The following is a 26,015-nucleotide window of genomic DNA, read 5'->3' on the forward strand; positions in this document are numbered from 1 at the left end:
CAGGGAGGAACACACAGCCTAAAACACTGCCTGTTCTACATGTTAATGTATTATAGGGTGTACTTATTTTTTCCCAACTGGTTTCTGAATGTTAGTTTACTTTTTGGGAAAAAGTGACTACAGATTCAGAATCAGAATAAGAATCAGAAAGAACTTTATTGCCAGGTGTGCTCACACACAAGGAATTTGACTAGGTAAGTGAATCTTTCAGAAATTAGCAAGAATTAAACAAATAGATAAAGGAACTTAGTATGGGATAGCTTTTCTCTTTGATTTCTTTAAATGTTTAAAATGAAAAAAAAAAAAAAAAGTTCCAGAAGATAATTTTGGAAAATGTTTTACACACAGTCATGTGTTAGTTCGACCCGATCCGCTCGCAAATATTTGAATTATTATCATGATTTTACCTTTGCATACAAGAAGACTATATAAGTGAATTTCCCTGATTCTAGCTTTCCCCAAACAGTTCACTGCCGCAAAAGTAAACGAGCAAATGGAATCACAGGAGTTCTCATGAGTGCATTTGTTTAATTCTTGCTAATTTTCTCACCAATGGTTTGTTGTTAAGACCATTAAAAGCTTAATATTTGCCATTTTGGCATTTTGGGCTTGGCCCCTCTTTTTTTTTTCTAAATTTATTTATATATATATATTTTTTTTCCAGGAGTGTATATAAACATTTTCTGATAATTTCTCAGTGCAAACCCTCTCCAATATCAGCTGAAAATTGACTGGACAGTGACAGCCATGTAATCAAGTCATCATTATAAATCCTTTTACAGATTTGCATAAAGATACAGTATACTAAATTTTAACTCGATCTGACTATGAATATTATAGCATCCATTGATGATAACCACTCCCCAACCTTAGCACATGTCAGAATCTTGTCTTGAGTATTTATCTGGCAATTTTTTTTAAATACACCAAGAATCCCAGATCTAGTTTTCAAAAGCAGGTTTTGCATATTATGAATTTTGTGGTAGGACCTAAGTTCTTCAGGAAGAATATTTAATATCTTGAGCCAAGTAATTAGTGGAGGAAAGAATTTTGACCATACAGATCATTTCACAGATTATATGCTTGTTTAAAATTATTAGATCACTCAGATCATAGCTTAACGGTGACCCTGTCAAATGCCTCAGTAACCTATTCTGAAATACAGTCAGGCCCATAAATGAAAAGAAGTTGAAATGAAATAGTGAATATGAGCTGAAAGTGCAGACTTTTGCCTTCAGTTTTGCCTTCGGAAAGTGAAATGAATGCTCAATTAAATAATATAATATAGCCCTATACACTTCAGAATATATCCTTACGCAGAATTCATCCTACTACTTTTGTCAGTAGTCACATCATCCATAAATACAAGGGAACCACTGGCAGCTCATGCCATAAGATGAGGTGGTATGCTTCGGATCATGAGCAGTTCCTTCCTTTCTCCATAGTTTTCTCTTCCTATCATTCTAGTACATGTTGCTATTTTTCTCATCTGTCCATAGAATGTTGCTCCAGAACTGCACGGCCTTTTTTTCTTTCTTTTTTTTATTTTTTTTATTAGATATTTCTTTGCAAACATTAATGTGGTCTTTCTGTTTTTTTTAGGCTTATCAGTGATTTACATTTTGAGTTAAACCCTTTGTATTTACTTTGGTGAAGCCTTCTCTTGATTGTTGATTTTGACACAGATAGGCCTACCTCCTGGAGAGTGTTCTTGATCAGCTGTTGTGAAGAGGTTTTTCTTCACCAGGAAAAGAATTATTCTGTCATCAATCACAGTTGTTTTCTGTGGTCTTCTGGGCCTTTTGGTGTTCCTGAGCTTACCAGTGCATTCTTTTTTTTAAGAATGTACCAATGGCTGATTTCATCTCACCTAATGTTTTTGCTATCTCTCTGATGGATTTGTATTGAATTTTCAGCCTAATGATGGCTTGCTTTACTGCCAGTGACAGCTCTTTAGACTTCATATCAACTCTAGACCTTTTATCTGCTTACTTGTAAGTGAAATAATAAGAGAAAAGTACACACTTGGCTGTCAAATAGCTTAACAGCCAATTGTTACATTACTTTTGGTCCTTTAAAAGGTCCCTTAAATTTCCACCTTCAAATTAAAGCTGAAAGAGCTCATATTGACAATTTAATTTTATATCCTATATGCCATGATAGACAGCTAAAATACTAATAATTACTAATACTTTGCACGTGTCCAAATATTTATGGACCTAACTGTATATATACATTTTAAAATAGCTATTATTTGCTATGGTATCAATTATTTTTCACAATATCAATGCAGCCCTCCAGTCACTGCTGTAGTGGACTATTCCATTGGCAGAGAAAAGCATAAACGTTTGTTGCTACACTTCTAAAACTGACCATGTTTTGACTACGCCACCACCAGAACGATCAGGTTCATCTCTCTTGCCTGAGTAGCAGGAAGGAGTACTACAAGACTGTGATGCATATCTCTAGTATATAGAGTTCGATCTGCCTCACTGGATTTAGGTTAGTAGAAGAAGAAGAAGATCCCTTAGATCCTTCCCTAATAAATTTGGTAGAACTATTTTTACCTGTGGAAAGTGGTCTATTTTGTTCAGCTGTGGCATCTTCATGCAAAGAAGATTCTTCGGTTAGGACCGTCTCATTTCTTTCTTCCTGATGAGTATTTAAGGGTGCCAAAGCTTTCAAAAACAAATTTTAAATGAAAAACAAAACAGGAAAGTTAGTTATATACAAAAAGTCAACAAAAAGAATCAACAAAAATAATTCATGTGCATAACCCAGAGATTTTTACTCTTTGTAAGTCATCTCAAATCTTTAGTCATAATGCAACATGAGTAGCTATATGTATATTTTGTATGTTGGTTCTGTTTAAATATAATTTGCTCTATTAGATTAAAATATAAAGCAGTTCATTTCTGCTGTTTAAAATTGACTGCGTTTGAATTTGTGCATATTCAGACTTCAGTTATAGGTACTTAAGCAAATCACCTGTATCTATTTCATGCCTCTGACATTGCCTGAATTTTCTTGAGTATTAGCGTCTCAGACAGGGTGTGGTGGCAGGGGTGTAGTTGAGGTTAGGTAATTTCATGAATGAATGTACATCTGTTTGCGATTAAGGATGCTCTATTTATACACTGTGTGTCTTACAGTGAGGTGCTAAATGACTATTTTTGAACAAAGATTGTTATATTTTTAGTCAATAAAGGCACAATGTTAGTGGTGAGTAAGATGGATAGTGTGGTTCCAATGCTAAACCCCAGTGCTGGTTTCTGGGATATTGCAAAGAATTTTAAGGGTTTTTTTGGTTTGTTTTGTTTAGTTTTTTTAAACAAGGATGGTTTGCTACTCACATTGTATGCATTGTGGGTAATTCCATTGTCCTTCAGAACATGTGGCTTGGGTCCCATCCTGAAACTGAAAGCCTTTTTTACACTTGTATTCTACTGTGCCACCTTCCTGGTAGTACGCCTTCAGATTTGCTCTAATCAGGGTTGCATTATTTATTTCTCGCTCAGGATCTGGGCATTTCAGCTCTTCACCCACTGTGACAAACACCAAATCACCAAAAAGGTTACAAATAAAGTCAGCAAAATGTTAATGACAGCAAACAAATTAAATAATTAAATAAATAAATAAATAAATAAAGTTAACGACACTAGATAAATAATAATAATAATAACACCCTGACAACCTAACTGAAGTTTATCAAATACCCCATTAGCACAAATGCAGTTTTAATCAAATTATTAACATAAATGTTTACCTGCTCATAAAAGGAGGAACCTTATAAATCTCTTTAGTAAAGTACACATTAAGTCATTATGGAAACTCTGTCGTATTGAAATTAAATAGAAAGTAGGAAAATGCATACAGTCATGGGAAAAAGAAAGTACCCTCCTTCACCTCTATGTTTTTATTTTTCAGGGCCTAAATAACAATTGTGTGGTCCTCACTAACATCTATATACAAACAAATAACCTCAGCTGAAAAAAAAAAACAGATTTCAATATGTAGCTTACTTTTGTTTTTCCAAAAGTAAACCAACATTCAGAAACCAGGTGGGAAAAATGTGTCTACATCGTGCCAAGAAGAAAAGACATCAGCCATCACCTCAGAGAAGCAATTGTTGCTGCTCATCAATGTGGGAAGGGTTAACACAATTAGAAAAAGAATGAACAAGTATGGCTTTCATGGAAAGGTGACTGAAAAAGCCCCTTCTCTCCAAAAAGAATATGGCAGCAACAGGACTCATGAGACCAAGGTGGAGATGTCATCTTTGGCGAAAACCAAACAGAGCATATCACCACAACCACCTCATACTAACTGTCAACCATAATGATTCGGGCTTGTTTTTCAGCCTGGGAGGACCTGGGAAACTTGTAGTCATTGAGACAACGATGAGCTCCACTTTATACTAGAATATTCTTGAGCCATCTGATATTACAAAGAATTTTAAGGGTTTTTTTGGTTTGTTTTGTTTAGTTTTTTAAAACAAGGATGGTTTGCTACTCACATTGTACGCATTGTGGGTAATTCCATTGTCCTTCAGAACATGTGGCTTGGGTCCCATCCTGAAACTGAAAGCCTTTTTTACACTTGTATTCTACTGTGCCACCTTCCTGGTAGTATGCCTTCAGATTTGCTCTAATCAGGGTTGCATTATTTATTTCTCGCTCAGGATCTGGGCATTTCGGCTCTTCACCCGCTGTAACAAACACCAAATCACCAACAAGGTTACAAATAAAGTCAGCAAAATGTTAATGACAGCAAACAAATTAAATAAATAAATAAATAAATAAATAAATAAAGTTAACGACACTAGATAAATAATAATAATAATAACACCCTGACAACCTAACTGAAGTTTATCAAATATCCCATTAGCACAAATGCAGTTTTAATCAAATTATTAACATAAATGTTTACCTGCTCATAAAAGGAGGAACCTTATAAATCTCTTTAGTAAATAATAAAGTACACATTAAGTCATTATGGAAACTCTGTCATATTGAAATTAAATAGATTAAGTCCCCAATGGTTTCACATAATTATACTTGTTTATTAACCCTCACAATAAATGTAACAGTTTCAATAAGTAAGGAATGAATGAATGAATGAAAGAATGAATTTACTAACTTAATAATAAGTGCTAATACATTTACTAAATTAATAATAATAATAATAATAATAATAATAATGATTATTATTATTATTTTTGGGGGCCAAGTACCCAGACTCAGTGAGCCACATGTTCACAGATGCCCTACGATTATTGCATAAGCAATCACAGGAAAGCATAACCATAACTACAGGCAAAGAGTTAAATTCAATGATTTGTAGTTTCACGCATTCGACAGTCCTTTATGGAAGAACGGATTTGAATATCAGAGTTCTTTTGACAACTTTTGTTTAGACAGGCTTCAATGATGTGAGCCAAATTTGGTGAAGATTGGACAAAATTTGGAGGAGGACTAGCAAAAATGGCACTTAAATATAAGAACTGTCTGCACTTTATTGTAACTTTTGACCAGTATGTGGTGCTGTTACGAAATTTGTTGTATAGCCTCAGGGAATGAGGTCCTAAAGATGCCTACCAAGTTTTGTGACAGTTTTGTGACTTCACTGTCAGACTTGTTGGCCCATTACAGACAAACCATTTGGAGTAAATCAAAATTGTTTTGATAACTTTTATGAGGCTTACTCTGAAGATGATGGCTGCCAAATTTGGTGATGTTTGGACAAAAGTTGTAGGAGGAGTAAAGAAAAAAACATTTTTGACAAAATCCAAGGTAATCTAATTAGGAGGAAATTGATGTCATAGGGTGCATGTCGATCCAGGGAATCCAGGGATGCTTGGCCTTTAAACTTTGGAAGCATGGTTCAAAGTTATGACCATAAACGCACTTCCAAATTAGGCCCAAATTTGACCCGATAGTGGCGCTAGAGGGTTGGCAGCACTTGGCCCAAATTTGATCAGAACATTCCCTAGATGCTCCCCAATCAGTGTGCAAAATTTCACAACTTTTTACCAGATGATTCTATGGGCTGCAATACACAATCTAGCCAGAAGAAGGAAAGGAACAAGAAGAAGGAGAAGAAGAAAAAGAAGAAGAAGAAGAAAAAGAAGAAGAAGAAAAGGTAGAATAACAATAGCGTGCCTACACACCTTTGGTGCTTGGCCCCAAATAATTTTCAAAATAGCACCTTCAGTGGCAAGTTCTTGCCAAGATACATAGAGCAATAAAAAGACCATACATGAACATACTTATCAAGTTTTTTGATAATAGATCAATGCTAGTCTGTTGAAAGCTGCTTGGCTGAAGGCACCCATGTTTTTGACGTAATTCAGAGATGATTACATATTTCACATTCTGCTGAGTAGTTTGACACCAAACTTTTGAGGATTGGTGAAAATCCTAGGACTAGTTCTCAAAGGTAGGTTTCACATATTATTATTATGCACATTGACACAAATTTGAGTGGGCGGTGCTAAAGCTCCAAAAAACATCTTTGTATGTTTGAAAATTATTAATTATAAACGAATGAAATAAAAAAATAAAAAATTCACTGTAACATTTGACATTTTGTGAAAAGAGCAGAATCATTTCATGGCCTGTTCCTTATTACAGGGAAAACAACATCTTGGAAAATAAAATGGCAGAGAGACTACCCAGATATTCTCCTCATTTTGGTAGAACTCTTGCTCCGTAATGCTCAGGAACTATTTGTGATCTTCTAACAGTGCTAGCTTGTAGTCACTTCTTGATATTTTCAACATTGAACATCCTAAGGTATCTGTACTCCTGGCAACAAAGTTGATGGCTCTTCTACTCAATTCCAAAGATTTTGAAGAACTTACTTTATGCAAATGATTGGGTGCTCTGTTCATCAAGCACTACATACATATTTACTGGTACTCTCTCCTCCCTGCTGGATATGTCATACCAAGCTTACACTGAGTATAAACTGAGAGCATTGCAGTCACTGAAGAAAAAACCTCTTTACTTTGTCCCTGTAATGTGCGCATCACAGTTATATTCTTAACTAGCCTTTTGCAATCCTTGGCAACATGTTGAGTTGAGCCACAACACCTGTAGCAGATCTTTTTCTCCTTAAGGAAGGTTTTACACTTATCTATGGTTTTTCATCTAAAGCTCCTGCATTTTAAAGAGGATGTGGCTTATTGTGTATTGGACACTGGGACTCACGGCTTTCTATTTTCTCCTCTACATGAGGTGCTCTGCCAGATGAAGCTTCCAACAGAATGTCTGTTAAGTGTACTTACACAGAGTCTGTTTGTGTACTTACACTTAGTGTGTGTCAAAGTTTGTCTGTCTTAGACGAAGGACCATGTGGAGAGGAAGACATTTCTTATTTTTGCCTCGTTTCTCACAAATTTAGAAAAAACACAGAATAAAAGGATGCTACCATGTATACAATGCTTTTTGGAAGCTTCTGCACTATTGTTTTCATGCCACAGACAGTTTCCAAGTAAGCAAGACCAGGGATATTCAAGGGATATTCCAATCTTCTTTAGCACACTATAATACCAGAAGAATATCACCCAGCCCATGGAGTTTGATATTGTCTCTGTTGCTTAGTCTGTGGAAATTCTCCAATTTCTTAAGGAATGCATGCTCAGTTACTTCTGGTGCTCCATAGCATTCTTCAAGTCTTTGCCAAGCAATGGTCAGTCCTACTGTAGGTCTGGTGACATGTTATGATCGCTGTGTTTCCAAGACACTTTGCCTTTAAATCCAGTTCTGGCTGTAAGGTTTAATTCAGCAGTAATACTAGGAAAGGATGCCTTCTATGACCAGTCATTTTCAGGACAATCAGAGTATTTCAGGAAGTCAGAGCTCAGGAGTGGCAGTGGGGGCATGGTCGAACGTAGGTAAAGCGTGATGATTCTCACCTTACCACCAGCCTGCTTATGTGTATTTCTTTGTGCTTTCAGTGACTGCTGTGAGCAAGAGAGAGAAAGAGAGAGAGCGAGAGAGAGAGAGAGAGAGAGAGAGAGAGAGAGAGAGAGAGAGGGGCATAGCTGGCAGGGCTTGCAACGCATACACACAGACACACACACACGCATTTGCACACACAAACACATATTCCACCTGTCTCCCGAGTTGGGATCCCGAAAGAGAACCTGACCTATGAGGGCATGTCTTTTATGTCACACACCCTTCATGAACTGTAACAATTTTTAAAGATTAAATCAATTCGCACCAGTGTCTACCATCCACAAACAGATGGGCTGGTTGAAGGGTTTAATCAACCACTTAAAAATATGATTTGAAAGTTTGTTCAGTAGCTCAAACCCCTGTTATTTGCAGTACGATAGGTCCCACAGGCCAGCAAAAGCAAAGCTCCACATCTTGAGTTACCTAACATTGGAGAGTTTGCATCAGGCCCAAGAACAGCAGCCCTGACTGACATGGGAATTGGCTATGGGAATTCAAACCAGGAGATAAAGTGCTCATTCAACTTTCCATGTAGAGCTCTAAATAAATCACAAAGTGGCAAGAGCTCTTTGACATCTCACAGCGAGTTGGGGAAGTTGATTTCCCCAGGCAGGCAAACGCATAGAGGTAATGCACTACAAATGTACCACCTCAATCTCCTTTAACCAGGGAGAGAGGTCATTCCTGTGGCTCTGATGAGAGAGAGGAGCTGGTACCCTGGTCCCTTGTGGAGGCCATCTCTCACCATCCCAAAGAGCACAGGCTGCCAGATTGCAAGGGGAATATTCCCCTGTGTTTTTGACTCTACCTGGGCACACAAACCTCATAGAGCACCTCCAGGTGTGGTTGTATGCAGCCGGGTATTTATGTATTTATTTTGGGTAAATCATTTACCCAAACACAAGAAAAATGTACTTCAGGAGGAACTCAAGGCTATCCTCTGGCATGCGAGTAATCAAGGAGTCCCACAGTGATTGGAACAGGCCCGTGGTTTTGGTGTCAAGACTGACAGGTCAGTCTGGTTCTGTGTGGACTTTAGAAAAGTCAACACATACCCAATGCCATGCAATGCTGAACTGCTCGATCATTTAGGTACAACTCACTTTTATTTAACATTGGATTTAATTCAGGGGTATTGGCAGATTTCCTGGACTCGAATATCCAGAGAAAAACAGCTTTTTCCACTCCGTTGGGTAAACTGGGTTACACCAATTGCGTAATGGCCCAAATTTGCAAACCCCAGAAAACGTTGCAGTTCCTTGATCATCTGTGGTGTGGGCCAGTTAGCGAGACTATCTGGAGCTTATCTTGGTCCATGAGCACCCCATGATGATGTATCAGAGGAAAGCCGCTCTTGTCACGTGAAACTCACATTTCTCTCCTTTGACATAGAGTTGGTTTGGCAGTAGTTTGGACAGTACCTGTTTGTCATGGCCAAGGTGTGTTTCCTTGTCTGGGGAGTAGATTAGAATGTTGGTGATGTAAGTGATGATGAACTTCCCCAGTGTGTCATGCAGCCTGTTGTTGTTCAGGCATTGGAACACTACGGGCACGGAACATAGCCAGGCATTATGCGGTATTTGAAGTGACCAGAAGTGGTGCTAAAGGCTGAGTTCCATTCGTCCCCTTCCCGGATCCGTACCAGGTTCTATGTGCTTCTCAGGTCCAATTTCATGAATGCTTTGACTTCCCAAAACTGTTCGAGCACAGAGGGGACTAAGGGCAGAGGATACCGGTATTTTACTATGACCTGGTTGGGCTCTTGATAATCGGTACAGGGTCTTAAACCGCCCCCTTTCTTCTCCACAAAGAAGAAGCCGGGACAGATGCATCCTTGCTGCAGAGCCTCCTCTGTGTATTCCTTCATGGTTTGGGTTTCTTTATCTGACAAGAGGTCGATGAGGGTACAACGTGGTGTAGTTCCAGGAGCTCTAAGGTGCAATCGTATGGCCGTTGAGTTGGTAATCCACTGGCCTTGGCCTTGCTGAAAACTTGAACTTGTGGTACTCCGGGGGAATTTCCGCTTGGGCCTGAGTCTCAGGGCTTTCTATGTTCGTGAACAAACATAGAATGTGACGCAGTCATGTGACCCATTCAACTCAAAACAAGCAACTTTATTGTCTTGGGTTATCTGCAACAACAAGTCCCCCTGTTCGTCTGTACATTTAAAAAACTTGGCGCTTTTCCTTGACATTGCCACATAAATTCAAAGAGACAGAAAGTAAATAAATGCCTGACAGAAATGACAGAAACATTTTACAACGCTCTCCATCTACACTGGCGTTTTCAAACATTTTCCAAAAATTGCTCGTCCACACTGAAAAGTCTGAAAACACTCACATCCCTATACTGCACATCCGGAAAAACGTAAGATGCTTTGGGCTGCAAAGAAATTATGCAAAAAAATAATCTATTCTGATGTAGTGAGACCTTTTACAATGGGGTGGCCAGGTTAGACCCAATGATTTAGTTGGAATGGCAATCGAGGCTGGGACAAAAGACTAATCTGTATCTGCATCTGTACTGTATAAAATGACATAATGTGACTTCCCGTGCCTCTGTGTGGCCTGAGTACGATCCTCACCAAACATAAAAAGCACACAATTAAGCAACATTTGTTGTTTGTCTATCAAAGTTTGTTGTCTATCAAACTATATAAAATTCATAGCTAACATGTCACATAGGCTTCAGCTCTAAACTCCATTTCCCAGAATCCTCAACAACTGCTAATTTCTGCTATAGACTCCATTTCCCACAACACACTACTACAAACACCACATGATCAATCACATGACTCATCCCCACCATCACATTCTCTAAAAGTCCATACTGCACAGACCTGAACACAATCCCCGCTTCTCCTCTATGCTTCTAATTATTCTAGTTTCACTAGATTTATTAGAACAACCTAATTTTACTAGAACATTGTCAGTTTTTCTAATGATGATTCTAAGCTTAATTGCCTTTCTGGAGTAAAATCTCAGTTTGTTTTATATGTTGATTCATGTCTCTTTTTTTTAAACTTTGATTTTGGACTTACTTTACTGGTTTGTTTGCTGTGTGCATTTGCATCCAACTCTGAGCATGATTCATGGCAACATAACATAAAGCTACTGCTGCAGTACATTATCATTATTAATTCAATGTCTTTAGCTAATGGCAAACTAAAGAAATCCAATGTTTTGCCTCTAAATGATTATTGTTACTGTAAAAAAGGGTGACCAGTGTTGTTTGTTGTGGTCAGTGGACAAGGGTTCATGTCTGTTAACTAGCTAAACTTTCTTGTTGTTCTCCAAGAAGTACAATGTTCATAGCACAATGATGAAACAACCTTTGAAATTTCCCAGAGACGTTGTAGTGACCGTTATTTTAATATTCAAAGTAGCCTATCACAGCACGATTTACCAAGTCGTTCCGTTTCAAATCATGACCTTGATTAGTGCAATCATAATAACAACAATAATAATCATAATATCTTACTGGGGTGGCCATGCTTCATGCTAGGGTTGCACTGGCCACCCCATAGCTACGCCCCTGCTACTCAGTTAAAGTTATAAAGATATAGCTAGGTAGTGTTAACATTGTAAGTCTAGTTTGATAAAGTATATGTGTGGTGTGGTTAGGTAGCTAGCTTGAGAGTTCACCAGAAAAGCCAGCTGTGTTGTTAAATATGACTAAATAAATTTACTGTATTAGGTACACATTTAGTACTAAAATGCTGGCTGCTAAAGCAAATTCATCATACAGTGAATTTCCTCTTGTGTCTTGTATGCTGCAAGCCAATTATTTCACAGATCTAAGTAGAGTGCCATAGATTAATGGTTTAAGTATTCATTTCCTAATCTGTCATTCAGGTTATGTTGCAGTGAGCTGTGGTGAGGATAAAGAGGAGAGAGCCAAACTGTCACCAGTCCTCACCCTCCTCAACCTTTCAGCAGCATTTGACACAGTCAACCACAAGACTCTATTGTCTATCCTCATGACTCTTGGAATTTTTTGGCACAGCGTGGCAATGGTTTGCTTCCCACCTGGAGGGTTGGTCATATCAGGTGACATGGAGTGGGTCCACATCTGCTCAATGCAGACTCTCCACTGGTGTCCCACAAGGCTCAGTACTTGGTCTTCTTCTGTTCTCCCTCTATACGCAATCTCTTGGTGAGGTCATATCCTCACATGGGTTTTCATACCACTGCTATGCGGATGAACCTCATGTCATCCTCTTCTTTCCTCCCTCAGACACTCATGTTTCTGCTCAGATCTCAGCATGTCTGGCAGACATCTCATCATAGATGGCAGCTCATCAACTGAAACTTAATCCCAGCAAAACTGAACTGCTGTTCATCCCAGGTGATTCATCCCCATGTTAGTATCTTGTGATCTCCCTGGACAACTTTCTGATCTCACCTTCTGTCACTGTATGCAACCTTGAGGTCACCATGATCAATCCACTTTCCTTTTCCTCTCACATTGCTAATGTGACACGCTCATGCTGATTTCTCCTTTACAACATCAGAAGGATTTGTCTATTTCTATCCACACAGGCCACTCGAGTGTTTGCTCAGTCCCTTCTCATATCCAGACTGGACTATTGCAACTCACTCCTGGCAGGTCTGCCTCTGCATGCCATTTGATCTCTGCAATTGATCCAGAATGCAGCTGAATAACTTGTTGTCAACCATTCTAAGTTCTCCCACACCACCCCATTGCTACAGTCCCTCCAATGGCTCCTGTAGCTGCCTGAATCAGATTTAAAACAGTGATGCTTGCATACAAAGCCAACAATGGACCAGCATCCATCTACCTTAAAGCATTTATCACACCCACACTGCACCACACTCACATGTCACAAAGTCACAAGTTGTAAAGTAGATAACTCCATGGTCTGGCAAGTGTATGAGGTGAGAAGAAGCAAGGGGACAGATAGCCATTGAAGAAGATATTTTATAGCAAAAGACTAAATCATACAGTCACCATGTGACTTTCACAAGAAGGTATCTAGGTATTAAAACACTGTACCTGGCAGTTGTGTGTGTGTGTGTGTGTGTGTCTTTTTTGCTGCATTCCTGTGTAGCAAATGAGTGCTTTCTAAGTGGAAACACTACAGAATACAATATTAACCAATCTAATCCATAACTAACCCATAACTTGACCAATCTAAATCCATAACTATAGCAGCACAACAGCTATAATGGGCAGCCATTGCCCTTTCAGTTATAATCATAAACCTTACAAACTTTTAACTGCATCTGAGCACAGGCAAAAAAAAAAACTTAATCTTTTTGCATTAATAAATAAGCATCAATTATTTATAATCATTTACATGTGGTCTACTGTATAACGTAGTTTTAAAAGGACACTGTTTCACCTCGTTCAATTTGATAGGACTCTCAGATATGCCTTATTTAGTTTATGGAATTTTTTTTTATTCCAATTGATCTATCAGTTGGATTAATAACAGATTATTAGACTGCATGTAGCTAATAATGTGAATGTGAGGATGTGTACATAACCATTTTGGTTTTGTTCTTTTTTTTTGTTTTTGTTTAAATAACTTTGTATGACTCCAAGCTGCTTTTATTTTTTTTTTTCTGCATATTTCAGTAGTTTCCAAAATATGAACTAAAATATTTGTATAGGCAATTTATTTATGAAAAATAAAACAGGTTTTTAAATGTAGTCATCTGTGCTACAGAACCTTCTAATTTGCTACTGACTGTTATCAGGGCTATCACTTAAATTAATTCTACATCCCAGTATATAGTGCTACCACTCTATTAGGAACACCATACTTCTACTTGGTAGGACCCCCCTGTTGCTCTCAAAACAGCCTCAATTCTTCATGCCATGGATTGCACATGGTGTTTCTTTGAGATTTGGTCCATGCTGAAATGAATGGCTCACATAATGACAGAAGATATGTCAGCTGCACAATTGTACTGCAACATCTACCACAACCCAAAGGTGCTCTGTTGGATTGACATCAGGTGACTGGGGTGGCCATTGAAGTACACTAAACTCATTATTATGCTGGAAGTATTATAGGATAGATAAATGGTGTCCATAAACGGATGCATGTTGTCATAAACATTCAATTGGTATTAAGCTAGCCAGTATGCGCCAAGAAAACATTCCCGACATCATTACACCACCACTACCAGCCTGAATTGTTGACACATCAGCATGTTGCAGTAGTTTCCTCCTCAAACACAAAATTCTCAACACATTCATGTTTTGAGTAGTAATGTACAATGATCTCAGTACAGACATGCAGACACTATAAAGACATTTAAAGAGTAAAAAGAAGATAATAAAATCTAAAAAAGAGAAAAAAATGGATTGTGAAGCATATTGTTATTTAGGGAAATCAGAGCAATTGTTATGTACAGCACATACCAGGTAAATATCTACTTACATTCACATGTTGGTGGATCTTCCCACTGTGAGTTGATGCAGAATATTAACTGTTCCCTGTTTATTTTGTAATTTTCTCGACATTTGTATTCCACTTGTTGCTGATTGTGAGAAGTAATAACTGCATTTTCAACGCGGGGAGGAATACCACATCTCTTAGCTATTCGACATTAAAAGAATCAATATATGAGTCATTATTAAAGTTTTTTTTTGACCATTTCAGTATGAAGTGATAGTATAATAGGAAAGTATAATTCTTGTTTATACAATTTTCTTTCAAGTCACAATCAGGCTGGGATTAGAGTTTCTATCTGGAATTCTCTACTGACTCTTAAAATATTCCAATAGATTTTGCCACAGTAGAAGTAAGATTTCCAGTCACCTAAATTATTGCAGTCATCAACAAAAATGTCTTACATTCACAGTCTTGCTTCGCCCACTGTCCCCTGATACATTTAAAACAACATGGTTTTGATTCACATTCAAGCTCCACCGTTGCCTCATTCTCATACGCTTTCTCTGCTTGATTGTGCTTTGCATGAACATTGGGTACTTGACCACACCGATCCTCAGCTGTGTAGAAGAGACAAAAAAAAAACAATACCAGTAAACAGCCATTCGTCTCACAGCACTATAATGTGTCCTCTGAGAAATAAAAACCACTTACGTATACACAGTGGTGCATAACTCTGTTGACCTGCAGTGCAGATTACCACTCCCCACCATTTCTCATCAAATGCTTTATACTCTGAGCCACATGAGTAGGAAAATCCTTTGTCCAGTTCATGTATAAACCCATTTTGCAAAGAGGTTTCTCCACAAGGTTTTTCTGTAAACAAAAAAAATAAATAAATAAAATTAATTAATTAATTAGAAGAGGAAGAAGAAGAAACAAAACATACATAAATCTATAAATAAATATGTAACATTTGATCTCTTCCTCGCTTTTCTTGTTCCCCCATGTAAACTGCTAATAATTGTTGTTTATTTGTGTATCCTGTTTACTGCTTCAATGCTGATTATTTGCATGCTTACACTTTATTTATTTGTTAGATTTACACATTTAATTGTTCAATTTTTTATGTATAGACTAAATATCAGGTGGAAATCTTTTTTAAAAAGTGCTAACCTGTGCAGTGTATAGTGAAAATGCATTCTGAAAATCAGTTTCAGAATTTCATGGGTATTTAATGCTGCAACAATTAGTTGACATAATCATGGATTTTTACAAACAATGCATTGTTTACTTTACCAGCAACAGTTTTAATGTACCCTAAAATTATTGTAGAAGGCAGTACTCTACCGAAGCTGCTAGGGGCAGCAGTAGCTCTGCATCTTTTGTTAACCATCACCATATAACACGTGTGAAAGAATATGTGAAAGACTGATTGTTTTTTGTTTATTTGTTTTTATGGACACAAGAACCAAACTGACTGATTTCACTTGCAACATAAATATACATCTAAAATCAGGGAATATGTTATTACTAAATAGTGGTCACACTGGGTGCGTGCTATTTTCTTTGCTCCATGATCTTCATTTCTATCCAAATCTTAAGTCCTGTAGCACTGGCATAGTATATCACACACACACACACACAACACCCAGACAGGACGAAAAAAAAACCAAAAACTTTATCGATTTGTAGTTATATTTTTGACTTACTGACGTGGAAAGTCCATGAACAAGTTAGTTCCTGTTGGTTCCAGCAGCTATAAACAGTCATTCCCTCACCAGCCTATCTCTGTTTCTTTTTAATATGACAAAAATTCAGCTTGTCATGTTATTAATAAGGTTATTAATAGACCTTGGTAGAAACCCTAAAGGAACAACATTGACTTTGATTGTTACAGTGTGCTGACACTCGAAATGTTTTACTCTTTGTCAAGTTCAATCTATTTATTATTAGGTGTAGATTGTATGGAGCGTCTGCCATAAAATTTGGACTTTGTAAATAAGCGGTTATTAGAGAAACAATAATGTATTGAACGAGCCCATTTATATAAACCTGTAATTTGTAATAATTGTTAATAGCAGATTTTGCTATTTTGCTATGTAAAATTGCTATGGCTTTCCTATCTCTGCTCAGTTTCACCGCAGCAATCTGACACCATTTTTAGGCTCTTATTTTGTCTTCAGATATTTTCTGGAATCAGCATCGCACGTGTATCAGCACAGCTGTCATTCGGCCGTAGACACGAGCCCTCAGAGTGCGGATATTTGGTATAACTGCATGACTGAAAGTGCAATATTGCAATATTGCTTTTATACAACAGTTCTATAAACAAGAAATTAATATAGAGTAAGAGTCATTTCGGACACAATATGGCCAAATGTTCTGCTTATTTATGATCCGCTAGTGGAAATGGGTCCCAAAGAAGCCACACTCCCTTTATAGCACAATGGCTAGTTGTTGAACTAGCTCACATTGATTTGTCCATTCCTGTTTAAGGTGCTTTTGATAAAATTGGTGTCGCTCCTTCCTTTTCATCTTTGTCTGACAAGCTTTCATATTTTAAGTCAAAAGTTAGTCATGAAAAATATCATTTGCCATTGTCTGCTGATGATGTCACTAACACTACTGTAGTAAGCATTTCAAACTAGGAACTGGAGTTTTATGTTTTTTATGATACAAACAGAGACACGTCCCACTGCGTTTATGGTAAAAAATAAGCACTCTTGGAACGCTGCTCAACCAATCAAATTAGTGGACCGGAACTAACTGTTCTATAATAAATTGATAAATTAAGCTGTATAATAATAAATTGATACTTACGTTTGCAGTTTTGCATTTTGTCCCATTCCCCGTTTTGTGTACAGGTGGCAGCAAATTTTTCAGGTTTATATCCACGATCACACTGGATCTCTATTTGTTCATTTAGCTTATAAGTATCCTTTAGCATCCCCACCACTTCTCCATGTGCAATCTCAGGTTTTTGACAAGTACTCTCTGAAATACAGGGAAAGTTTTTTTTTTGTACTTACCCACCCAATATAAAAAAGTTAATAAACTACTTATTTCTAAAAATGTATACATACCAGTACACAGTGGTTTTGGCTCCCAGCCGTTCTCTGTACATGTAGCAGTTGTAGCTTTACTTTGATAACCATGTTCACATTTATACCACATTCTCTCCCTTAATTTATAAACAGGCCTATAGTAGGGCTGAGGATATGACAGGTGTTGACCATGGGGATATTCACAGGTGATTTCTGCAAAAATATTTGTTTTTATTATTGTATCCTATAACTATGGTGCCAACAATATTTTAGCAGTCTTAATTTCTTTGTATTTTTACCCTCACACACTGGCCTGAATTCCCATTTCCCATTCTCTTGGCATTCAATTGTTCGTGATTCTTGCTTTGTACCGAAAACCCAGTGATCTCTTGAGCATATAATCTCCACATGTTCTCCAGCCTTAAATATATTTTTCCCTCTTGGGTTTGTGCTGACAACACTATTTGTGGGTGATCCAAGTAGACAAATAATTTCTATTGGTATCAAAATTAGACAAAACAGAGAGAAATTTTACTTTGTGCAGAGATCTCCAAAACAGCCAATTTAAATATAGATATACTGTATACTGATATAATGTATATTCATAAATTCATTTAACACCATCAGGAAATCAAACACTGGGGTACCACCTTCACATTCTGGTTTTATACTCCAGCCATACTTTGTGCACCTAGGGGTTCCGGATCTGGGATTGTACCCTCGTTCACATCTATATTGTAGTATATTGTTTTCTTTGTACTCCTGATCAGGGTTAGTAAATCCATGTGGTATTTCAGGTGGCAGGCATTTTATTTCTGCAAGAAAAATGCACATTTTTGTTGTACTATATTGTAATACATACAGATGAACAAAGAAAATTAGTTTCAGCATGTTACAGAATTGTTCTTTTACATTTGAATATCTAATCATACACAGCAAAATTAACTAAGTAAACCTTTAGAAAGTTAAACTGAATCAAAATCCAAGTCCAAGACCATAATACTAGTTTATTATTACAATATTTAAATTGCTCTGACTGCTCCAGTCCAGTTAGTTAGCCTAGAGTAACATAAAAATTATATTTTGGAAAAACTCTAACTCTCATAAAGTACTGGAATTACCTATACACTTCGGTATATCGCCACTCCATCGTCCATCATCTTTGCAGTGTATGTCTTGTGGTCCCGATAACATCTTGTTAGGAGATGCACACTCAAAGTGGATAACATCACTGTAGCTTGCTTCTTCAGTGTTGCCTGTTGCAATCACATCACCTAAATTGCTAATAATAGGGCATTTCACCACTGAAGAAAAGAAAAAAGCATCTTAGTGAATGAATCTTTAGAAGCCAATTTCTCTGCAGTTGCACAACTTTTTCTATCGTTTTAATGTTTTTTGTAAGTGTTTTAATTGAGTGCCATACTGAAATGTCACAGACATTTTTTGTAGAATCATTGAAGGGGTTCCCAAATTAAGTGTTGTGGCCCCACATGGCGTTGCTTTATTTACAAATGGGATCGCAAGAGAAACTCACAGAATCTCCTCATTTTGTAGTATCACTTAAATGTGCGACTCTTTTGAAATGTTACTAGGAGTCACATTCAAATGGCACATTCAAATTAAGAGTGCATGTGCTATTTTAGACTTTTTACTATCATGGCATGCAGCACTAGCATAGGAGTTCAGCAATAAAAATAGAAACATTTCCTTATTCATCTACTTGAGCTAAACAAACTAGTGTTGTGTCACAAATTGCATACTTATTTACAATCCTAGATCATTATTGAGTACTAACACTAAGTGGTTTTCTTATTACAGCTAATGTTTGAAATTTAATAGCTTTAAAACCTACCAAAAAGTCTTTTTGCATACCAGGTTTTTGGATTTTCTAGAATAGCTTTGACGGTAAGGTCAGAGTTTTAGATTTGAAACAACAGCCCATGACAACAATCATGACAACAACAGAAAGTTTCAAAGAGAAACAGAGCTCCTCAGTGTGTTTAAAGTTATTTTACATGAAATCACTATAAGTTTCACAGTTCAGGCTCTGACATGCCATCTAGAGAACATCATGTTTAATTTTCCTTCTGCTACCGCATGCACCCACAAAGTCATGCATCAAGTATAAACCAGACCCCTCAGCTTTGTGTTGAGCCTTATCACACACACACACATGGATGGCGTGGATTATTTTTCCATAACAAATGCTCCATTGCGTTTAATTCCTTACTTATCATCTGAAGCTGGATCTAACATTGGAAAGAAATGCATCCTTTCAAATCACCTCCTGACTTTTTGAAAAGGTGTGCCAAGAAATGCACGTTCACCCTTCCCACTAGACTGGTAATTCAGTACAAGGAATATACCTTAGGGTTTAGTCATTTATGTTACCCATATGTTACCCATACACATAATAAAATGCACAAAGATTATAGTATCCTATAAACTAAGAATAATGTAAGGAGGTCAAGGCTTGGGATCACAGAAATTCATAATGTCCATTTGGGCCGTTTGCCAAAAAAACATTTGGAAAACCCTGACTTAAGTCCAACTCTGAATATGGCCATATGCTTATAATATGCTTCTTTTGCAGGTTGCAGTGAATAAAAGTATTTTGCAAAGGAATAAATTAAACAGTAAAAATCTGGTTTATACATTGTTTTTTCAATGGCAAAAATGAGTGACTCATAAAAAACATTTAGAGATCAATTAGCTCAAATAGATCTGAATAGATCAATTACAGGTATTGTTTACTATAAATTCAAGTTTTTTTTTTTTTTTTTTTAAATAAGCAAAATACTAGAGCAATATCTATTTCTTTACCTTCACAGACAGGTACAGCATTATCCCATCCTTGGCTACGACAGTTACGATAATTTACTCTGCTGGCCATTATATACCTTAAAACATCAAGAAAACAAACATATACGTAGGAATTTAAAAATAGTTTTACCAAACAAATCTCCAGTTGAGATTCAGAAAATGAGTGACAAATAAATTCAATTGTCAATAAGGTCAATTGTTAACTATTCTGTAATAGAAATAGGAAACAAAATTGTAATATCACATATTTTGCTTGTTGTTTATATAGGGGGAGAGACAGGGAGAGAGGAAGGATAGTAAATATTAGATGTACTGACACTATTTAACAAAACAGCCTCTTACCCTGTCCTACATGTGTATTCCACTGTAGCTCCAAATACAAACTCTGACTCTCTTACAAGCTTGAAGTCTCCATTTGGTGTGTCTCCTGGGTGACCACATGGTCTTTCTACAAGAACCAAAAAGTTTTCATTATTTCATGCAAAATATGAAATCTTCCTAATGGGTGCATCATGGTGATTTTTCGTATATATTTGCTGTTGACCATGGTATGCTTACTTTTACATTCTCTCCCTCCAACTTTTTTCCATATTCCATTTTCACATTCGAGCCTCAAAACTCCAACGTAGCCCGTAGCACAGCTCAGTTTCACTGACTGTCCAGTTTTATACTTTTCAAGAAGATCACTTTTCAGGGTATTCTCAAAATTAATATCTTTTTTAAGACATTCTGTAAAATATAACTATTGTTTAGTCATAATTTATGATGGATCTTAATATGTCCTAGAATCTATGGATTGTCTTCTCAAACTCAGGTCATGAATGAATTTTAATGCTAATAACTGTTATGTCAAAGGAAATACATAATACATTTTAGAATTTATAGGCACCTTACCTTGATTTTCAGCTAGGGTAAAGAAAGGTACCCAAAAAGCAACAAAGAAGATTTTGACAGCCGCTTGTATATTAGATTCCATTCTTAACACAGTTGTAGCATGAGGATTACTATGATCTCCTTTTTGACAGTAGATCAATAATAGTCCTCTGTTAATCATTTATCATTGTTGACACAGCTCTTCTACACATTTGGAGTAGTGTTCCATTAAAAAAATAAACAGAAAAGAAAAAATGCGGAAAAATTGGATTTTGTTAAGTATTTGCTATACACAGCTTAAGTGTATGATTGTAAAGTATGTCAGTTTTAAGAAGTGATATTGAACGTTTCAGGTCTTTGTGTGCAAGGCAGATATGTTGAGAGCAAAGTGCAATAAATGTGAAATAAAAAAACACATGAATGTTTTGGGTTACAAAATTTTGCAAATATCCAAAGATACCCTTATATGACAAATATTTTAAATTAGCTGCTTTTTTTAAATTGTATCAAGAAAGCCAATATATGAAAGTATTGTCTGCAACAAGGGTTGGTCTTTCATTTTGCAGCCAAAAATGATCAATCCACATTCTGTTTTCACAAGGATAAAAATATAATAGAGAACTATTATAGCTAAGCAAAATTATTTCTTATTACAAATATATAGTAAATTCAATGTATTATTATTTTTTTTTCTGGAGAGTTGCAACAAAGTGGGATAGTTTCACTGCTGTGTACCAGAACACTTAACATTTAAGTAAAGAACAGATATGCAACACTGCAAACAATGTCTGCTGATCAATGATCATTGAGTCATTTGAAGAAGCTACAAATTTTGTTACTAAAAATTTCCATTACTTTACTGACCGGTATATTGATTCTTATGATATACTTTGCTAAGATATTTTTTAAGCTCACATTGTAATTATAAAATTACTTTCAATTTATTTTTGCTTTTTATGGATAGCTGCCACAAAAACTAATATGTACATAAAAGGTCAATATCCTTTTGATTGACCCATAGCCAGAGGATCAGCCAGTAAAATCCAGTAAGTGGCCTCATGTGATTTACAAAAAGAATTGTTTATTTAGCAAAAGATAAGCAGAGTTAGGTTACAGACATTTTGAAATTTATGGTAAGTTTGCAGAGGAATACTTTTTGTTATGTTGGATAAATACATTTTTCTCTTTTTTCAGTACCTCAGTGACTCATTCATTAATCAGCATTAACAACACGAACATTAGTCTCTACAAAAATAATACTTTGTTTTTCCTTACAGTAATGGCATAAGGAAAAACAAAAACATTCTCAAACTATAGCTTAATGCATAAGAGATAGACAGTCCTCCATGTGACAGTTCAGTTTATTGTGTAAATTTATTGTGCCATATTTTGTGAATTACAGCAGAACAATATTTAGACAGATATTGGATTTTTAACATACTGAGTACAAAGTTCACACAGTTCAGCATTGCTTCCTTCTATAATCTGGGCCCTGCATATTAGTCTACTGCCTGATTCATCCTGATGGTTTACTTCTACATGGAGCTTCTGCACTTGTGACTCATTTTCTGCTGTTCAGCTTCTGCCTTTCAATTCAATTATACTGTATTTTTAAAGCAATTTTAAGAACATTGTCACAAAGCTGTTTTACTGAAATTAGCTAGGCCTTTAGGGGAACCAGCAGCTTCAGTTAGGTGTATACTGGGAGCCAGGGCACCAGACATAGCAGGTAGTATTAGGGTCTTAGGCAAGCATAGGTTTTCAAAGGTAGTGTTTCATGTAGAAGCTAATGATATATGCCTTTGTCAGTCAGAGGTTACTAAGAGCCATGTCAGATGCAGTAATATGCTCTTGCCCCATCCCAATGCGGCATGGCGATGTAGCTTACAGCAGGTTATGGCTGCTGAATTGCTGGATGTCCAGGTGGTGCTCTAAAAACAATGTGGGCTTTATAGATAATTGGAGTAGTTTTGAGGTCAAGGCTGGCCTGTTAGGGCGGGATAGTATCCATATCACTCGGGAAGGTGCTGCTTTAATTTCTTGAAGCATAGCACATAGTCTCAGAACAGGCCTAGTTAATCAGTGACAATCCCGAACTAAGGCCAGGGAGCAGACAAGCAGGCTAAACTGACAGCCTTGAGTTGTCACTCAGGTTCCAGCATACTGAGACTGTCTGTTCCAAGCTAAACAAAATGTAGAAACACTCAGAAAGTTTGTTTTAGTAACCTAATTAACATGAAATTAGATCAAACACGAATGCACGTCCAGCACCTTTGATCTGAATCTAGGACTTTTAAATATTAGATCTCTTACATCTGAAGCACTTATTGTTAATGAAACTATTACTGATCAGGAGTCTAATGTATTGTGTTTACCAGAAATGTGGATTAAACCAAATGAGTTTGTAGCATTAAATGAACCTAGTTCTTCCAGGTACAGTTACATACATCAACCTTGTCTAACTGACAAATTAGGAGGCGTCACAATAAAATAATTTATAATGATATTCTAGGAATCACACAAAAAACCTGGACATGAATTCGACACGTTTGAAGTTCTTTACACTAACAAAGCATATGTAGCCACAAAAAATAAGTCTACCCAGTCAATTCCGCTAATTATTATTTACAGACCCCCAGGGCCATATTTTGAATTCCTGTGTGAATCTGTGGATTTCATCTAAAACGTGGTTGTTTCTTTAGACAAAGAATTGTTGGAGACTTTAATATTCATTTTGATAATCCGGAAGACCCTCTGAGAACAGTGGTTGTGTCCATTCTAGATTCACTAGGAGTTATTCAGAACATAATAGGACCACTCATAATGGTGGTCATACTCTTGATCTAATACTAACATTCAGATGAAATATAGAAAATATAGTCACATTTCCACAGTCTGAGGCTATCTCATGTTTCATTACCTCATGTTGTTTGAAATGTGTCTTAGTCATACTATATGCATCTTGCCACGCTACCACATCAAACGTATAATCATGTCAGCTACTTCATAAAGTTTTATCAATAATCTCCCATATCTATCAACTATAATTGGATCACCATCTGACCCCACAGAACTTGATCAGGCAACTGATTGCTTAGAGTCAACGTTTTGCTACATGCTGGATAATGTAGCTCTACTTAAACAAAAAATAATTAAAGAGAAAAAATTGGCACACTGATATAACAATCACATATGCACCTTAAAACAGACCACTTGAAAATTATAATGTAAATGGCATCAAAATAAATTGGTAGTATTTCAAACAGCATGCAAGGAGTGCCTCCTGACTTATAGAAAAGCTCTTAGTGCTGCTAGATTAACATATCTCTCTACCCTAATAGAAGATAACAAAAATAATCCTAGATTCTTATTTAATATTGTAGCAAAATTAACTCGGAATAAGACTACCACAGAAACATGAACACTATCAATATGTAGCAGAGATTACTTCATGAATTTTTTCAACGAAACATTTAAAATATTAGGCAAAAAATTCAGACTATAAATTTAAAACCAGACAATTTGATAACTAACCCTGTAGATAATAATATAATCATATCCAATCAGCAATTAGAATGTTTTACTCCCCTTTGAGAGACTGAACTAATTCCACTAATATCCTCATCAAAATCATCAACTTGTGTACTAGATCCTTTACCTGCATGTTTCCTCAAACAGATAATTCCTGAAACAATCAAACCTCTTTTAAAGATAATCAATTCTTCCATTAGCATTGGCTATGTACCTAAATCTTTTAAATTAGCAGTTATCAAGCCCCTGATTTAAAAATCTGATCTTGACCCCTGTCAGTTGTCCAAGGCCAATATCAAACCTCCCCTTTATCTCCAAGATCCTAGAAAAAGTTGTTATTATACCTATACCTACATAGGAATAACATTCATGAAATGTATCAGTCAGGATTTAGGCCTCATCATAGCACAGAGACAGCGCTGGTTAAAGTGGTAAATGACCTAATACTGTCCTCTGATCAGGGTTGTGTCTCCTTGCTTGTGTTGCTTGACCTTTGTGCAGCTTTTCATACCATTGATCATGCTATTCTCCTCAATAGATTAGAAAATGTTGTAGGCGTTAAGGGAACGGCCCTCTCCTGGCTCAGGTCTTATTTGACTGATCGTTATCAGCTTGTAGATGTAAATGGTGACTTCTCTACAGATACTAAGGTAAAATTTGGTGTTCCGCAAGCTTTTGTTTTAGGCTTAATGCTTTGTTCTTTATATATGGTCTGGTTAAAATTATTCATAAACATGGTATTAGCTTCCACTGTTATGCTGATGCCACACAGTTGGTACAGTAAAGCCACATGAGAGACACCAGCTTAATAAAGTAGAGGAAGGTGTAAAGGATATTAAACACTGGATGCTTATTTACTTCCTTCTACTTAACAATAAGTACTTGCACTCGAACCACATACAGCTAGAAGTAAGCTTTCTGATTACATAGTATCTCTTGATGGCCTCTAAAAGACCTTGGTGTAATTATTGACTCCAGTCTTTCATTTGAAGCTCATGTAGCCCCACAGCTATGGAACAGCCTTCCAATTAGTGTTCGGGACTCAGACACAGTCTCAGTGTTTAAGTCTAAGCTGAAAACACATTTGTTTAGTCAAGCCTTTTGTAAATAATGATGCCCTACTTCTGGTTGGAGTTCTCATCACTTGGAAACTACTTGCAGATGCTGAGGATGTCCATATGGCCAGCCTAAAGTTACATAAGATTACTGTGGATGGTACCAGTTGGAATCTGTGAAGATGGCTGTGGACTTCAATTGATATGAAAAGTTTTGCTACGATGGCTTAGGACTGCAATTGCTATGTTAGCTTTAGGACTGCAATTCTCATGAACATCATGAGGAGCAGTCAGACCTTGGTGTGATTATTGACTCCAGTCTCTCATTTGAAGCTCTTGTAGATAATATTACTAGGAT

The 26,015-nt window shown here is 36.7% G+C and overlaps 1 protein-coding gene across 5 annotated transcripts in view; it reads right to left on the minus strand.

Annotated features, from left to right (window-relative positions):
* Positions 1–21,252, minus strand: part of LOC113527029 (complement factor H) — a 51,390-nt gene extending 30,138 nt beyond the window's left edge. For 2 of the 5 annotated variants that reach the window (XM_053238254.1, XM_053238253.1), the window contains exons 1-15: positions 21,093–21,252; positions 20,757–20,927; positions 20,541–20,646; positions 20,199–20,275; positions 18,497–18,679; positions 18,026–18,190; positions 17,675–17,869; positions 17,415–17,588; positions 17,152–17,325; positions 15,043–15,204; positions 14,793–14,948; positions 14,377–14,535; positions 4,517–4,708; positions 3,354–3,545; positions 2,568–2,678 (exon numbers count right to left, since the gene is read on the minus strand). In XM_053238254.1, the coding sequence (XP_053094229.1) occupies positions 2,568–2,678; positions 3,354–3,545; positions 4,517–4,708; positions 14,377–14,535; positions 14,793–14,948; positions 15,043–15,204; positions 17,152–17,325; positions 17,415–17,588; positions 17,675–17,869; positions 18,026–18,190; positions 18,497–18,679; positions 20,199–20,275; positions 20,541–20,646; positions 20,757–20,927; positions 21,093–21,252 (2,377 nt within the window). The remainder of the gene's footprint in view (positions 1–2,567; positions 2,679–3,353; positions 3,546–4,516; positions 4,709–14,376; positions 14,536–14,792; positions 14,949–15,042; positions 15,205–17,151; positions 17,326–17,414; positions 17,589–17,674; positions 17,870–18,025; positions 18,191–18,496; positions 18,680–20,198; positions 20,276–20,540; positions 20,647–20,756; positions 20,928–21,092) is intronic. The other 3 variants (XR_008302759.1, XM_053238255.1, XM_034308421.2) reach the window with 2 other exon arrangements.
* Between the last annotated feature and the right edge of the window lie 4,763 nt (positions 21,253–26,015).

Source organism: Pangasianodon hypophthalmus, chromosome 11 (genome assembly GCF_027358585.1).
Source record: "Pangasianodon hypophthalmus isolate fPanHyp1 chromosome 11, fPanHyp1.pri, whole genome shotgun sequence".
In the NCBI taxonomy this organism is placed as follows: Eukaryota; Metazoa; Chordata; class Actinopteri; order Siluriformes; family Pangasiidae; genus Pangasianodon; species Pangasianodon hypophthalmus.